The following is a 16,934-nucleotide window of genomic DNA, read 5'->3' on the forward strand; positions in this document are numbered from 1 at the left end:
TTTGAAGACTTGATCAAGAGCAATGTTTTCAAGAAGGTAGAGCTGGATTGTGGGCAGGAGTTATGCCTAATTTATCTTTCTCCACCCCCATGCTCCCACCCCCCCACTGGAGTCTAGCTCAGGAATACTTGAGTATCTTCTTGGCTTTATCATTAAAGAACATTTAAGAAGTGAGTGATCGTATTTTGCATATGGCATAGCAGAAGGTGAGATGAACAAAACTGATGAAGAGACAGGCCTATAAAAACCAAGCATTCCATGGAACAAACAAAACTATAGAAGGTATTAGTACTGTGGGGGTGGTCAAAAATTCATTCTTTCAACAAATAAGTTGGACTGGCCTGGTGGTGTAGTGGTTAAGTTCACACACTCTGCTTCGGCGGCCTGGGGTTCACGGGTTTGGATCCTGGGCACGGACCTACACACTGCTCATCAAGCCATGCTGTGGCGGCATCCCATGTAAAAAATAGAGGAAGACTGGCACAGTTAGCTCAGGGACAGTCTTCCTCAAGCAAAAAGAGGAAGATTGGCAATGGATGTTAGCTCAGGGCCAATCATCCTCACCAAAAAAAATAAAATAAATAATAAACTAAACATTAAAAAAAAAACTATAATAAGAAAACAAAAAAAGCAAAAAAACAAATAAGTGCTTCCGTATGCCAAGCACTGAGATAGGAACCTTGGGGTCATGGAGGAAGCACCTCCTTACATACAACCCAAACAAGTTAAGGTTTTGTTTTGTTTGTTTTTGCTGAGGAAGATTCACCCTGAGCTAACATCTGTGCCAATCTTCCTCTGTTTTGTATATGGGTCACCACCACAGCCTGGCTGATGAGTGGTGTAAGTCTGCGCCCAGGACCCAAACCTTCGAACCCAGGCTGCCGTAGCAGAGCATGCCAGACTTAACCACTACACCACGTGGCTGGCCCCTAAGTTAAGGTTTTAAAGAGGATTGTGTACTACTTCTCAGCGATAAAAAGATGAACTAAAAAAATGAATTGTTGATACTAGCAACAACATGTATGAATCTCAAAATTAACTATGCTGAGTGAAAGAAGCCAGACAAAAAAAAGAGTACATCTTTATTTGATTGCATTTATATAAAATTCTAGAAAGTGCAAACTAATCTATAGTGACAGAAAGCAGATCAGAGGTTGGGAGGGGCCAGAGAGAGGAATTACAAGGGGCACAAGTAAACACTTAGGGGATGATGCATATGTTCCCTATCTTGGTGAACTATCTGTGGTGATGGTTTCACAGATGTCAAAACTTAATGAACTTTAAACTGAACACTTTAATTTAAACAAACGCTTTAAATATTGTATGCCAAAAGACCTCAATAAAGCTGTTTTTTAAAAAATCTGGAACAGAGAGAGAGAGAGAGGGAGGTAGGGAAGGAGAGAGAGAAAGAACGATTTCTAGGGCTTCTCTTGCAGTTCTTTTGCTCAAGGACACCAGATGGTGTCTGATTGTAGGATCCTTTTTCAGTATTTTGCTGCAGTTTTAACTGCCAGGATGGTCTATAGGCTCAACTTTCTAGTCTTATGTAGAACTGGCCAATGAAGTCTTTCACTTCAGCTGGTCCAGTCTCCTCTTGGACCCAGAATGCAGCTTGGACTCCTTGTCTCTGCTTCACTTGCTGGGATGTTTCCTCCCTTCTAAATGATCCAAATTTTCTCTCCTTTCATGCCCAGCTAAGATTTATTTCACAGTCTTTGCTATCCATTCCTGCAGAAAGAGTTCTGTACCTAGTATTTATAACCTAAACTGCTCTTTTGCCACCTGGTATTATTTGCTTTTCATGTGCATGTCTTACCTTCTCAACTACATTGTGAACTTCTTCAGGGCAGGGACTGGGTCATCTTTATCTTTGTGTCTCTTCCAAGACATTTAATAAGTGCTTAATAAGTGTCAATTTTAAAACACCTCACTTTGATAGTCTTTCCAAAGCACCTTCTCAGCCATTATCTCATTTGATCATTACATCAACACTATGAGATTGGAGGAGCTAGAAATATGTTATTTCCTCAGTTTGACAGATAAGGAACCTGAAGCCCAAGGTCACACAGTTTGTTAGAGACAGATTGAACATATAATTGTATATGAATGTTTGATCCAATTCAAGGCTTCCCATGGCTCTCCCCTCCTACCTGAAGGCCTCTGCACGCTTCACCTCTTCATCCCCCAAGTACTTTAGAGCTGCTTAGCCAAAGCTTTGTAGTACCATATTAGAAAATTTGACAAATAGGAGACAGGAAATTTCAGTAGATTTCTGATCAGCTCTGAGTCACCAAGGCATGCTTGCTATTTTGTTCCAAGTGCCGTTTGTTAGGGACATTATGCCTGATATTTAATGATGCTGCACTACAGAGCTGAGGAAGCATAAATGATTTTTAAAAGCCTTAGAAAATGACAGCACTTTAATATTAAGCATGAAAGGTGGCAGCTGACAAGATGACCAGGGATATAAAATTTCTGCACTAGATCACACCATTCCCCCATGTACTGCTAGAAGAATTCTCTAGTTAGTACTAAAAGAAAAGGTTAAACTCTCTACCACTCAGCATACCTAGACCCTGAGATTCCTACCTCACAATCCCAGACTATCAGCTTCTTCTCTGATGCAAGAGATTTGATAACCTTGGTGCAATTTACTTAGCATCAAATATTATTTTTGAAATAATTCAACTAATGACTAGATTCCAGTTAACTTGCGGGTGGGGGTGGGGTCTAAGACAGAGAGAGGTGGGGGGACCCCCTTGACAGGAGCAATGACCTTTGTTAAAAGTCCATAGCCAGCCTGAGATCAATCTCAGGGAGGAAGCAGGGAATTGTCCCCCTCCTCCCATCACTGTCTTCTCTCACTCCCTCCTCCTGCTGGGATCCCCCACTGGCATGGGAACCCTGAAGTCCTTACAGGTGGTCCTTACTGTCTACATATGGTGTTGAAGAGCAGAATGTGGATCTGGGGGGCAAATGGAAGACATCCAGCTCACTGGTCTGGGTATGGGCAAGTGACCCAGTCTGGCCAGTGAGACACGTGAGAAAGTCTGCTGGGTGCTTCTGGGGAAGATTTTCTTCCTTGACTGTTATCGGAAGAAGGCTCTTCCCCTTCCCGCTTGGAATGGTGTTGAGAGGATGTACTTCTTGGACTTCTGCAGCTACCTAGTGACCATGAGGAGAATGCAAAGAACCCTGACACCTTGTACTGAATGCGGAGCTACTCAAAAGCCTTGGGACCTCCAGCTCCAGACTTCTCGCAAACAATACATGTCCATACAGTTTTAAAAAACAGAAAGAGGGGCCGGTCAGTGGCTTAGCGGTTAAGTGCTTACGCTCCGCTGCTGGTGGCCCACACCAGATCCCCGGCACCAGATCCCAGGCGCGCACTGATGCACGGCTTCTCTGGCCATGCTGAGGCGGCCACCCACATACAGCAACTAGAAGGATGTGCAGCTATGACATACAACTATCTGCTAGGGCTTTGCGGGGCGGGGGTGGGGGGTGGTTAAAAAAAAAAAAAAAGAGAGAGGTGAATGAAGGATGAGAGAGAAAGGAGAGGGCAGAGGAGCCTGGGAAGGAAATTAGAGAGGGAGCCGGCAGGGGGCAGGGCTGGCGGGCAGCGCCCAAGGGAAGAAAAGAATCTCCCAGGCTCTGTGTGGCGTGGGGGGCAGGTCTGGGAAGGTTGTGAAGGCTACTGGGTCTGGTTCAGACTCTCTGAGCCGCGACCTTGAACAAGTCACTTAAGCTCTTTGCGCCTTAGCTTTCCGCTCTGTAAAATGGGTACGACAGTAACTTCCTCATAGGGCGCGGTAAGAACTAAATGAAGCGAGGCAAGGCAAGCAAAACACTCGGGCACAGTGCCTGACTCATGCAGGCCTTCAGTAGTTGTTAGCAATTACTACCATTTTCTCAACATTTGCCCTCAACAGGGGAGGTACCCAGGAGACGGGCAAATAAGCATTCCCCAGACCACTCCTTTTCCCAGCCGGGTCTCCACAACCCGGAGCCGCCGGCCGTTGGCGTCTAAAGGCGCGCGCCCGGCGAGGGGCGGGGCCTTCCGTTCCCGCCTCTAGCGCGGCCACGCCCCCTCGCCCTCCCACGAGGCCTCTGGTGCTCCTTTTCCCCTTTCCTGTCTCCGGCGGTCCTCCTGGGCCTTGCTTCCCCCAGCCCCTGCGCCCGGCCCGAGTGAGAGGTTCCGGAGCCGGGGCCGGCGGGTCCCGGGTGTTGACGCTCCGCAGTGCCCCGGGAGCTTCAGCTGCCCTCGGGTGTGCAGGTTTGCTTCAGAGGGTCGGCGGGCGGCGCTACGGGGAGGAGGGGCGCTGGGAGGGTCAATCCGGCCAGCCCCCGGTCTCCGGCCGCTGAGGCCGCCCTGCCCTTGGGAATCCTTGGCTGCCCAGACGGAAGGGAAGTAGGCGCCGGAGAGCCCGCTCCGCATTTTGATTCATCTGGGGCCCTGTAAGGGTCACATCTTGTGAAAATACCTGTAAAATCAATTTAACGTTCAGTGCAGCGTGTAAAGACAGCTCTAAGAATTTAAAAGACGCCTGAGTCAGAACATTTAAATGCTTGGGTCCCTGTAGCAGCATTTTAACACGTCTGCGTGCAGAGGGTGGAGAATCGAGCCTGATTGCCGCCACCTTCCACGCCCTGTAACATTTTAAAAGGGTAAAGAAAAGCACCCTAGAAAAACCCAAGTGGGCAGTTCCCCCAGGCAGGAACAGCTGACTTTTTTGAAATTTGGGGTGCTCCTCATTTCTGTGTGCGAAATTTGCCTGCAGAACTTTTATTTGCGGTCTTAGATCAACGATAGACAGAATTGCTAAAACACTGAGCTCAACTAAGTAGTGGCTTTTGTTGACAAGTCGATTGTGTTATTAATTCTTAATGTCTCATCCAAGGCAGGAATCGTTATCTCAGTTTTGCAGGTGGAAAAGAGTTTGGCACAAAAAAGCATTTCCCTTCAATTCACACAGAAGCAACGGCTGAGCTGCAAATTAAGTCCTAGCATTCTGACTCCTCAGCTGCGTCCCCCTCTAGACCAGGTTACAAAACAAATGAGTAGTTACTTTGATGTTACTCATAAAACGAGGGAGTAAACCAAATGTTCTGTGAACATGAAGTGTTAAATCATAACCCTCTGTGTCTGTTCTGCTTTGGGAGGCTCCGCTGACCTTTGGAGTTGATACCCTGCAGAGAGGAGGGGGTGGAGCAAAAAAAAAAAAAAGAACAATAATGTCAAGGGAAAAATTTTGTCTCGAGAGTCCAAACTGTGCCCACCTTTACCGCCCCCTTTGTGTTGATGTCATTCTTTGCAGTGTACTCCATGTTCTGGCAAAATGCTGAGGGCTCACATCCCAGGCTCAGCCACGTTGAACTACACCTTTGCGTTCCTCTTTTGGCACTGACCTTCCTGTCAGTCTTCTTGTCATGCTCTTTCCTCCAGGTGCTCTTTACTAAAGCTGTGATGTGAAAACCAGTTGTTGTTGTTCAAGTGTGGAATGATTTGTCACTCCTGAAGGATGTTTCTAGAGTTAATGATCAAAAACTACCAACAGATCTTAGATGAAAGGACAAGTTAAAGAAGCCAGAAACTGTTGGGGAATTTGATAGCTGAGTTATTTGGGGAAAAAAGCAGACTTTGATTTTTTTTTCCCTTTCCCCAGTTCACTCATAACTGGAAAGCAGCAGCTCAGTTCTAACTTAGATGTAATGGTCGGGGGAGGGAGGCATCCTCCTTTTTAGTGAATTGGAAAGTTTTCTTTCCTAAGGGTGCTCCTTTTTAGACAGCTTGGAACAAGTAGAAACACTTATGTGCTTAGAATGCAAAATGTTATGCCACTTATAAGTCTGTCCCTAAAACTTATATAAGAGCTTGGGACCCAGGATGTGTGATATTGTCCTTCCCTGTAAGAGGCATCCCTGATTCCTCAGCACGTAGGCAACAGAAATTCCAACCCAAGGTAGTTTTGTCTGGAGCGGCCAGCCAATTTATTCATTGTTTTGTTTCTTTCACTCAGGTCCACAGATAAGAATCCTGAGAAACTCAGATGGCATCCGGGGATTTCTGCTCACCTGGAGAAGGGATGGAAATACTCCAGCAAGGTAAGGGTAGCCATTTGTAAGAGGTTTGATGACTTATCCAGAGAAGTCTTATCCAGGTTCTTGCCTTCTATAATAAAAAGGATTTATAATGTTCACCAGTGTATAGTTTCTCTCACAGAAGCCTAGGTTTCTGGGGAAACTAGAGTATATGAAGATTCTTAAACACTCTCTTCTTGGAAAACAGATTACATTGATTTCTGTTCAGTACCTGCTTGGGCATTAGATTAAAAATTCAAGATGCTCCCATGCTGTGTCAGCAAGCATATCCTGAAGATAACGGTGGCCAGCAAACTCTTTGACGGCTTCCTTCCTTCCTGTGTCTTGAATTTTCTCATATCTTGTTCTCCAAAATCTCAGATCCTTCCATATCTTGAATTCTTTTCATATCTCAAATCCTTTCTATATCTTGACTCCTTCAAGAACTTGAATCTTCTATATTTTGATCATTTCCATATTGATCCTTCAATGCCTTAGAGGAAAAAAGAAGAGGTTTCTTATTTTCTAAGAGGACTTTGGGTATGGTGGTCCAAAGAATGAAAATTTGAGTGTTTGGTAAGTAGGAGTAAAACAGAAGACCCCAGCAGAAAGCATGTGGGAAAAGAGATGGAAAGCAAGCCCCTTGAGCATATGGAATAACCAGAGAATCCCAGTTTCTTGCACTTTTTCTCATGCATGTGCTGTTCTGCATCCACATGGGTTACTCAACTCTATTTACAATAAGGAGAATTTGGTTAGTTAAATTTTTTGCTTACTCCTAAGACTATACCTTCTCGCAGTGTTGCTTATGCGACTGGAGATCACATCCAAAGTTGGAACTTTACATGTGGGTTTTTTTCCCCTTCCTCAAGAACTCTAGTTATTCTGTGTGAATGAGGCATTTTGGGTCCTGTGGTGACCCCTACTAACGGGTCCCTTATTGATTGTATTTGTCTAATATTTTCCAACTGCATTTCCATTTTCTAAGATCTTAGTTTTATTACAGGCTCATTCTCTAATTCTTGATTAATATCCTTGTATATAATAAAAGCTTGTTACTTTGAGTATTGCCTCTAGTTTATTTGTGGATTTTTTTTTTATTTTTGTGAGGAAGATTAGCCCTGAGCTAACATTTGTCGCCAATCCTCCTCTTTTTGCTGAGGAAGACTGGTCCTGGGCTAACATCTGTGCCCATCTCCCTTCACTTTATATGGGCCACCACCACAGCATGGCTTGACAAGTGGTGCGTCGGTGCGGTGCGTGCCAGGGATCCGAACCCCGCCCCGGGGCTGCCACAGCAGAGTGCGTGCACTTAACCGCTACGCCACCAGGCCGGCTGCTGTGGATTTTTTTTTTTTTTTTTTAATTTCATTAGATTTAGAAAACTTCTCTACCAAAAACCTAGGAGTTTTTTGGAAGTGAGTATTAAGCTAAGAGTTATGCTCAATTATATAAAGTAAGAGTCCATACCTTCTTTGCTTTTTTGTCCCTATGGGGGACATTCCCTTAAGTGTGCAGCAAACAGCTTCCTCCTTGTAACCTGAGTGAAGAGGACCTATTACAGAACCCGCACTTCAGCAAACTGCTGCTGAGTCTCTCACAGCACGTGGACGAGAGTGGCTTAAGCCTCACCCTGGCAAAGGAGCAGGTTCAGGTAAGAGCCCTGGGAGAAGGGATGATAGGAAGAAGGAAAAGTCTTCTAAGAGAGAGGTTCCCACCTGGGATTTTTTGGGTTTTCTAGGCATGGAAGGAAGTTCGACTGCATAAGACAACATGGTTGAGGTCTGAGATTTTACAGAGAGTCATTCAAGAGCTGCTTGTCGACTACTATGTGAAGACACAAGACACAAATTTAACTTCTGAGGACAAAAAGGTGAGACAGGAGCGATGAAGTAGGGGTTGGTTACCAGCTATAGGAATGACCAGGCCAACTATGGCTTCATCTGATTATATGATCTGGGGGAAAGAGGAGCTTTGAATAATGGTTATCAAAAAAGAAATGGACTATAGTTATGGGGGAAGAGGTGGGCGTGTTGTCAGGGTTTTGAAAAGAAAGATTGACAGGAGAAGGCACTAGCAGCTGAGAAGTTATCTGAAGGGTCTCTGACATGTTTGAGGACTATGAAAATATGTGAAGAACTGGTTTGTGAGGATGGAGGAGGGGAGTGGGAGAGGTTTTATAGTAACCTCTTTTTGTTTTTATTCTCTCTCTCAGTTTCATGAGACCCTTGAACAGCGGCTACTTGTGACTGAACTGACACAGCTCTTAGGTCCTAGCCAGGAGAGGGAGATGCCTCCACTGCTCGGGCTGGAGAAAGCGGACCTTCTGGAGCTCATGCCACCCTCAGAGGTTGGGGGTGGGCAGATATTGGGACCAAAGAAACAAAATGGGTTAATTTCTCCAATATATTTAAATATTTTTTTGTTAAGCTTTATTGTTTTTTTAAAAATGATACACATTCATAAATAAGAAAAACAGGGGCTGGCCCAGTTAAGTTAGCATACTCTGCTTCGGTGGCCTGGGGTTTGTGTGTTCGGATCCCGGGCACAGACCTACGCACCACTCGTCAGGCCATACCGTGGCAGCGTCCCACATACAAAATAGAGGAAGATAGGCACAGATGTTCGCTCAGGGCCAATCTTCTTCCCCCACTCCCCAAAAAAAGAAAAACATTACACAGAAGAAAGTAAAAGCTGAAATACTACATCTAGAAATAATACAGTATTATTATATACAGCTCGACATAAATGGTATTCTACCCTCCATGCTTGTGTAGAGAGTATAATCTGTTTTCACTTCATATATTTTGGACTTTTTTTTCAAGTCAATAAAAAATGTAAATAAGACGATACCTCCTAAAGCACTCTTAGCACAGTGTCCAGGCACATGGTTAGTGCTCAGTGTCCGTATTATATCAGCAGTTTCAATCACTCATAAGATTCCGTTGTGTGGATGTAGCATAATTTGCTTAACCTAATTGATGGATATCAATTTAAGGTTGTTTCCACATTTTTGCTCTTAGAAACCACACTGATATGAACATGCTAGTTCATATTTCCCAAGTGTTCGTGCTCAAAGTGGCATCACTGGGTCACGGAATATACACATAGAACATACTGGTACATCCTGCAAAACTGCTCTCCAGAAGGGCCTTCCCAGTGCCCTGGTTCTCCACCTTTTCATCAACATGGGATCTTGACAGTCATTTTATTCTTTGCTAATTTAATAGGGTAAAAGTGGATGCTGTCTCTTGAGGCATTTTCTTTGGTTATCACTGAGATTGTTGTCATCAAGTATTCATTGGCTGGATCTTCCTAGTTCCAGCAGTCTGCATCTCTCTTTTTGCTTCTGTGGCTGTAGGATTTTGTGCGGATGAGAGCTCGGCTTCCACTAGAGGTAGAGGAGCAGCTCAAGAAGAAATGTTTCACTCTGCTCTGCTACCATGATCCCAATTCAGGTGAGTGCTGGCTCTCCATGCTCTGTTCACAGCTGGCCTTCAGGGCTCCTGGTCTGCTGTTTTGAGAATAATGTATTTGGATTTTAGATTTGGGACAGAAGCTAGGAAGCATTAGAAATGCTTACATGTTTGTTTCCTTGATGGTAGAATAAAAGCAAGGAATTTTGTAAGGACTTCTTTTATTCAGCAAGGTGCCAAGCAGGAGTGTCCTCTGGCTGCAGGGAGGGATGAGTTCATTCTTCTCAGGAGAATCAGAATGGAATAGGGAAGAAAGTTCAGGCTAATAGGTGTTCCCCTTGTCTTTATATCTATGAGTTAAGAATTAAGGGCCAGGGGCCGGCCCCGTGGCCTAGTGGTTAAGTTTGGTGTGCTCTGCTTCGGCGGCCTGGGTTTGATTCCCAGGCATGGACCTACACCACTCGTCAGTGGCCATGTTGTGACAGCAACCCACATACAAAATAGAGGAAGAATGGCACAGATGTTAGCTCAGGGTGAATCTTCCTTGGCAAAAAAATAAACAAATAAATACATTTGGGAAAAAATAGAATTAAGGGCCAAATCTGGAATTAAAGGTAAGAGTGAAAAGAACTTAATTATGAGAACTGGGCCACTTTTAACAGGACATCAAAAGAAAACCTGGAAGGAGACAGAATTCGTAGGGCTAGGTGTAGGATAGGGGCACTGAAAAATGGCCTTAGAAGGGAGCAGCAATTAGGGTTTTCCTGTCCAGTCCTCTGTGTCTTTGCCCAGATTCGGACAGTGAAACCCTGAAGGCAGCAAAGGTGTGGAAACTGGCCGAGGTCCTGGTGGGTGAGAAGCAGCAGTGCCAGGACCTGAAGAGCCACCAGAAGGAGCAGACGGTGCTGCTGGAGAAGAAGAGCGCCACCTACTCCCAGGTTTGTCAGGGCAGCGGGCTAGTCTCCTGTCTCTTTTACCCTGACCCCAGGGGCACCTTTGGGAAAGCCCAGGATTTCTTTTTTTTTTTTTAAAGATTTTTTTTATTTTATTTATTTATTTATTTATTTTTTATTTTTTCCCCCCAAAGCCCCAGTAGATAGTTGTATGTCATAGCTGCACATCCTTCTAGTTGCTGTATGTGGGACTCGGCCCCAGGATGGACGGAGAAGTGGTGCCTCGATGCACACCCGGGATCCGAACCCGGGCCACCAGCATTGCAGCGTGCGCACTTAACCACCAAGCCACAGGGCCGGCCCAAGCCCAGGATTTCTGATCTGCCTTGTTTTTTTTTGTGTGAGGAAGATCAGCCCTGAGCTAACATCCATGCTAATCCTCCTCTTTCCGCTGAGGAAGACCGGCTCTGAGCTAACATCTATTGCCAATCCTCCTCCTTTTTTTTTGCCCCCAAAGCCCCAGTAGATAGTTGCACGTCATAGTTGCACATCCTTCTAGTTGCTGTATGTGTGGACGCGGCCTCAGCATGGCCGGAGAAGCGGTGCGTTGGTGCGCGCCCGGGATCCGAACCCGGGCCGCCAGCAGCGGAGCGCGCACACTTAACCGCGCCACGGGGCTGGCCTCTGATCTGCCTTGTTTTGTACTGCCTTTTGTTTACACCCTCTTCCTCCTGCCTCTTGGGGGCTCAGGTGCTTCTCCGCTGCCTTGCCTTGCTGCAGAGGCTTCTTCAGGAGCACCGGCTGAAGACTCAGTCTGAGCTAGACCGCATCAATGCCCAGTACCTGGAGATCAAGTGCACTGCCATGATCCTTAAGCTGAGGTGAGCTATGACCCCTGTGGATCTAGGGGACTCTGTCTCACACACCACCCCCTCTAACCCTTGCCCTCATCTTTCTTTCCTCTCTGCCATGCCTAGCACCTTGTGGGTGTGGAGTAAATGTGACTCAGCAGTACTCACCTTTGGACCCAAAAACTTTCAGCATTCTGGAGTCTCACATTTTAAAGCCTTCTGAAATAGGTGCTTTACTGTGAGATAAATTGCTCGGGAATTCAGAGTGACCTTGTTTATCCTGTCACTGCTTAGCCCACACCTTGACCATGGGAAGGTACTGTGTCCTATTCCTAACTCTGCTGCTGTCAGGGCTCCTTGGCTTGACATTTTTTTCTTCCGTCTGTCAGGATGGAGGAGCTGAAGATTTTGTCTGACACTTACACTGCTGAGAAAGTGGAAGTTCATCGTCTCATTAGGTGAGAACTCCCGAGAGCCTGGCACAGCTCTTCAGAGCTGGTTCCCACACTCTCCAGACTCATTCATTTTAACGTGTTCCCATTCCCATTCTTGTCTACTTTCTGAGGAGCCAGATCCTCATATTGTATCTTACGTGCCTGGGCTCTTAGGGACCGTTTGGAGGGGGCCATTCGCCTACAAGAGCAGGACATGGAGAAGTCCCGACAGGTCCTGAACACCTACGAGGTCCTCGGGGAGGAATTTGACAGGCTGGTGAAAGAGTACACCCAACTCAAGCAGGCAACTGAGAACAAGCGCTGGGCCCTCCAGGAGTTCAACAAGGCCTACCGCTGAGCGGTGGTGGGCCAGGAGGCGCAGCGTCTGCATAGGCGCTGCCTCCTTCTCTTCCTGCTAACAGGACCACCTACAGCTGAGGCCACCGTCACTCAAGGGAGTGTGGGCACACTTGCTTGAAACACTGCAGTCCTTTAGGCTCCCTCCTGGTTTCTCTCCCTTGTTTACAATGACTGAGTCTCTTCTGGAGAATGGAGCAGGTTTATATACTTTTATGTACAGCTATTTGTCAGTGTCAGCCCTGTATTGTAGTTGATTATCTCCTGAATAAAGTGATGATATTGTGACCTAGGCGTTTAGTCATTTTCCTTTGGGCAAAGATGGAAAAAGAATTTTGAGGGCTGGCCCCGTGGCTTAGTGGTTAAGTGCGTGCGCTCCGCTGCTGGTGGCCCAGGTTCGGATCCCAGGCGCGCACCGACGCACCGCTTCTCTGGCCATGCTGAGGCCGCATCCCACATACAGCAACTAGAAGGATGTGCAGCTATGACATACAACTATCTACTGGGGCTTTGGGGGGAAAAATAAATAAATAAAATTAAAAAAAAAAAAAGAAAAGTAGGACTTTATGGGAAAAAGAAAAAAAAAAAGAATTTCGAAGGCTGTGAGTAAGGAGGGAGAACTGAGTGAATCCAAGTAGAGACAGATCTAGAATGCTTACGCAAAGGGTGGGAGGTAGAAGTGCCAGCCTGGCCACTTGGAGTCTTAGAGGCTTCATTCTTAGGGAGCAGAAGTGGATTACAACTGGGCTTTGCTCTTGAAGAACTGTAATCTCCGGAGGGGTGCTAGATGCTAAGGTGGGTAGGGAACTAGTCTGTCACTGTGGCTCTCAGTGGGGTGGCTATGATAAAGCGGCCAGGCATCCCGCTTTGCTACAGGAAAGGACAAGCCACTTGTGCTCCTGGTTCCCTCTGGTGTGGTTTGAGGGTTACTTGTTTCTCCAGAAGCAGAGCAGGGGAGGAGATCACCCTGAGGAACCAAGTTCTACAGTCTACTTAGCTTAGAACAAGGCAGGACCTGGCTGGTGTCAAAGTCAGGGACTGAGAACAGAAGCAGAAGACTTCTACCCTTACTTAGAAGAGCCTACTCAGCTCCTCAGACCACTTTCCAGGGAGACTATCTCGAGGCATTCTTTTGCTAAGATCAAATAATGATGGTCTTGAATTGATTTATAGGAAAATTAAGGTCTTTGACTCAACTTTAAATTTTTATGCAAATGTTGGCCCACACAAAATAAACAAATAGCAAACAGATTAATGGAAAAACTCAGAAAATGTCAATATTGCTTAGTTCTACAGTTTTTTTTTTACCAAACTATTTTGGGGAAAGTTTTCAAACCTACAGAAAAGTTGAAAGAACAGTATGATAAGCACCAATATACTCTTAACCTAGATTCCACAATTACTAACATTTTGCTTTTTTTCTCTCTCCCTCTTTCCTCCCCTTCCTCCTGCTCTCTCTATATAGATAGATAAACATATAGTTATACAGACTTTTTTTTCTGAACCATTTTATAGTAAGTTGCAGACATTATGACATTTCATTTCCTAAATACTTAAGCAAGCAACTCCTAAAAATAAGGGTACTCCCCTGTATATCTAATAAAATTATTATACCTAAAAAATTTATAATTTCATAATATCTATTATCCAGGTCATATTCAAATTTCCCCGATTTTTTTTTGTGGTCTAGGGTCCAGTAAAGGTTCATGTATTACATTTGGATGTTAGGTTTCTTTGATTTATTTTTTCTTGAGGAAGATTGGCCCTGAGCTAACATCTGTTACCAATCTTCCTCTTTTTCTCTTTTTTCTCCCCAAAGCCCCAGTACATAGTTGTATACCCTAGCTGTAGGTCCTTCTACTTCTTCTATGTGGGACACCGCCTCAGCATGGCTTGATGGGCCGTGAGTAGGTCCCCACCCAGGATTCGAAACAGCGAACCCCGGGCTGCCAAAGCGGAACAAGCAAACTTAACAGCTACACCACCGGGCTGGCCCCTTCAATTTCTTTTAAAATAGAACATTCCTCCCACTTTTTTTTTTTTAATGAAATTGACTCTCTGAAAAAATCCAGGCCAGTTACCTTGTAGAATGTCCCATTGTCTAATTGTTTCCTGTGGTGGTGAACTTGTTCCTCTCCTGTTCTCTCCAGTGTAGTAGCCACTAGCCACACATAGCTATTTAAATTCAAGTTAATTAAAATGAAGTAAAATTAAACTTTCAGTAGGTTGGTGGCTACTGTATTTGCAGATATACAACATTTACATCAGCACAGAAAGTTCTGTCGGACAGAGCTATATAAACTACATTTCCTGTAAACGGGAAGTAGGTCTACAGGCTTTATTAGATTCAGGTTAAACATTTTTGCAAAGAATACTGAATAGACAGCATTACGTACTTCACATTACATCACCCTGGAGCCATGTCAGGTCAGAATGTCTCACTCTTAATTATGCTGGGTTTGATTGCTTGGTTAAGGTGGCAACTGCCAGATCTCTCTAATCTATGAAAGTACATTTTCCCTTTGTAGTTAGTAGCATCTGGAAATGAACCTCAAAAATCTCAAGATAGTTCTTCCTGATATTTATTATGCATTTAGCATTTCCTCATTTAATCACGTGCTCATCTTGAACCATACTAGGTTTTAGTATTCGAAATAATAAGGATATGGGCCGGCCCTGTGGCTTGGTGGTTAAGTGCGCGTGCTGCGATGCTGGTGGCCCGGGTTCGGATCCCGGGTGTGCATCGAGGCACCACTTCTCCGTTCATCCTGAGGCCGAGTCCCGCATACAGCAACTAGAAGGATGTGCAGCTACGACATACAACTATCCACTGGGGCTTTGGGGGGAAAAAATAAAATAAATAAAATCTTAAAAAAAAAAAAAAAAAAAGAAATAATAAGGATAATAATAAAAAAGAAATGGACCCTGTCCTCAATGTTTACAACCTACAGGTGATAGTAGACACACAGAAACCGTCTAAGAATATAAAGTAACAGGAAGTGCAAATCAATGCTGAAAACCAAGAGAAGTGAATTAGGAATTATAAGGTATAGCCTTAGCAGGGAAGGCAGATTTGATTCTGCCTTTGTAGAGGCGAGTTTGGGATAGAATTTTGCAAAAACATCAAAGATAGAGAAAGGGGAAGGACCAGTGTGTGAAGGCACCGAGTTAGGAATGAGCAAATCACGTGCCAACGAAAGCCTTCATCTTAAATGGCGAAAATTTGAGAAAAATATCCCATGGCTTCTATCAAGACTCTGGCGAGCTGTGGTTTGAGAAATATTTAGATTTCCAGCTGCCTCAGAAAGCAAAATGGCTTCCTAAGCAGTGGTTCCCAGCCCTGGCTTTCTAAACGGCATGAGGATAGATGGCTAGCTGTTTCTTGTGTTTCCAAAAGACTAAGGAAAATTGAACATTTGCCTGCAACAACTATTTAAAAAGTATATTGGCTTAAAAACAAAAAAATTGTGCTTCGTAAAAAAATTCAAATAAAACAGAAGTATATAACAATAAAAAGTAAAAAACTGAGCCACACACACACAAACCCCATTACCCCAATCCACCGTCCTAGAGTAACTAGAGTGATTTAGAGTGGTGCATATAGAGCCAGACCATTTTCTAAAAATATGCAAACATATGTACAAATATATGAGCTCATATTATTGTTAGAGTATGGCTGTATCATAATTTAACCATTCTTTTCATGATAAATAGATTGTTTCCACTTTGCCCTATTACAAAAATACTTCATTGAATATCATTGTATATGTATCTTGCTAAGTGCCTTTGCTTTTTTGGTATTACAGTAAATCAGTATATTAATTTTAGTTAGTTCATGAAAAAATGAATTAATTACTGAGCTTATGAATGTAGTTTGGTCGAAAAAAGTCTTTCAAAATAGTTCCGTGTTGAGGGGAAAGGGACACAAGGGGTGTTGAGTGCTCGTGAAGGGGGCACTACAGCGGTTTGTCTTGGTCCTGCCCTTCTTCACACTGACTGGAGAGGGAAGGTTCGCAGGAGGTGCCCGTCACACGTGCTGTGGTCTGTTGTGGAACAGATGGGAAGGGGGCTTGGAGGGCCAGCAGAGGGGTGTGTGACAGCGAGAGCATTAGCATCGGGGACTTCGGCTGCCCTCTCTCTCCCCCTCACCCTTTTCAGAAAAGATTTACATTTACTGCCTCTCCTTCATTCTTTCACAAGCATCTCTCTCTCCACTTGTCTTGTACCACATCTGATCAAGAATTAAGTCTGTGTGATTCTTCCTCCACAATGAGAGGCAAAGTAAATCACCTCCAGAACTGGGAATAGGATCACTCTCCGTAGGGAAACTCTGAGGCTGTCGGACAAACAAAATCTGTCCCCTCAAGGTTCCCAATGAAGGGTGAATATCCAGGTCTTGGGGGAGTGACCCTGCATTCTTCCTCAGCCACCACAAATAGGAAACCCAGTGTCTCCTAGAGTCCAGCCTGATGCTCCCAAAAGGAGAAGGGAATCCCTGAGGTCAAGGCTCACTGTGGGGCCCCACACCCCATGAAGAGTCTCTCCACATTACCCATCTTGAAGGACCTGGGCTCGGTTTTATTAAAGGAACTGGCAGGTCTCCTTAGACCTGGAGACAGTGAAAATATAGGAGTCAACTCATTGTGAAAGAGATTAACAATCTGTAGGAATAATTCACCCTAAAAGATGGCAAATATTCGAGTGGCTGAGATCTAGCCAAAGTGGCTAATAAGTAAGGCCTGGTGTCAAAAAATACAACCAAAATGTACAGAGACCTAAATGCACTAAGCCTGGCTGAAGAAAGAATGTAAAGAACCTGTAACCAAAATAAACCATCAGCCCAGAGTTTAGAAAAGGGTTCTCCAAAGAGCAAGTCAGGGTTATCCAGAGAAATAGAACCTA

The 16,934-nt window shown here is 44.7% G+C and overlaps 1 protein-coding gene across 2 annotated transcripts; it reads left to right on the plus strand.

Moving 5' to 3' along the window:
* Nucleotides 1-4,119: 4,119 nt before the first annotated feature.
* HAUS4 (HAUS augmin like complex subunit 4) lies at nt 4,120-12,320 on the plus strand. Of its 2 annotated transcripts, none has more exons than XM_087423765.1 (10): nt 4,120-4,276; nt 6,021-6,105; nt 7,593-7,735; nt 7,823-7,954; nt 8,297-8,431; nt 9,443-9,539; nt 10,290-10,435; nt 11,141-11,271; nt 11,631-11,699; nt 11,850-12,320. In XM_087423765.1, exons 2-10 carry the CDS (start codon nt 6,051-6,053, stop codon nt 12,031-12,033), a joined length of 1,092 nt encoding a protein of 363 aa, XP_087279891.1. In that variant the 5' UTR covers nt 4,120-4,276; nt 6,021-6,050; the 3' UTR covers nt 12,034-12,320. The 2 variants fall into 2 exon arrangements, with proteins under 2 accessions (XP_087279891.1, XP_087279901.1); XM_087423775.1 differs by having other exon boundaries at nt 4,136-4,268.
* The last annotated feature ends 4,614 nt before the right edge of the window (nt 12,321-16,934 follow it).

This window comes from Ceratotherium simum, chromosome 3, assembly GCF_057802395.1.
Source record: "Ceratotherium simum simum isolate JZ-2026a chromosome 3, ASM5780239v1, whole genome shotgun sequence".
Lineage (NCBI taxonomy): Eukaryota > Metazoa > Chordata > Mammalia > Perissodactyla > Rhinocerotidae > Ceratotherium > Ceratotherium simum.

Coding starts and splice junctions, on each gene's coding strand:
- HAUS4 (XM_087423765.1), top strand. CDS start 6,051: ATGGCATCCGGGGATTTCTGCTCACCTGGAGAAGGGATGGAAATACTC. Junction 7,955..8,296: donor TAACTTCTGAGGACAAAAAG/GTGAGACAGGAG, acceptor TCTCTCTCTCAG/TTTCATGAGACCCTTGAACA. Junction 11,700..11,849: donor GAAGTTCATCGTCTCATTAG/GTGAGAACTCCC, acceptor CTGGGCTCTTAG/GGACCGTTTGGAGGGGGCCA.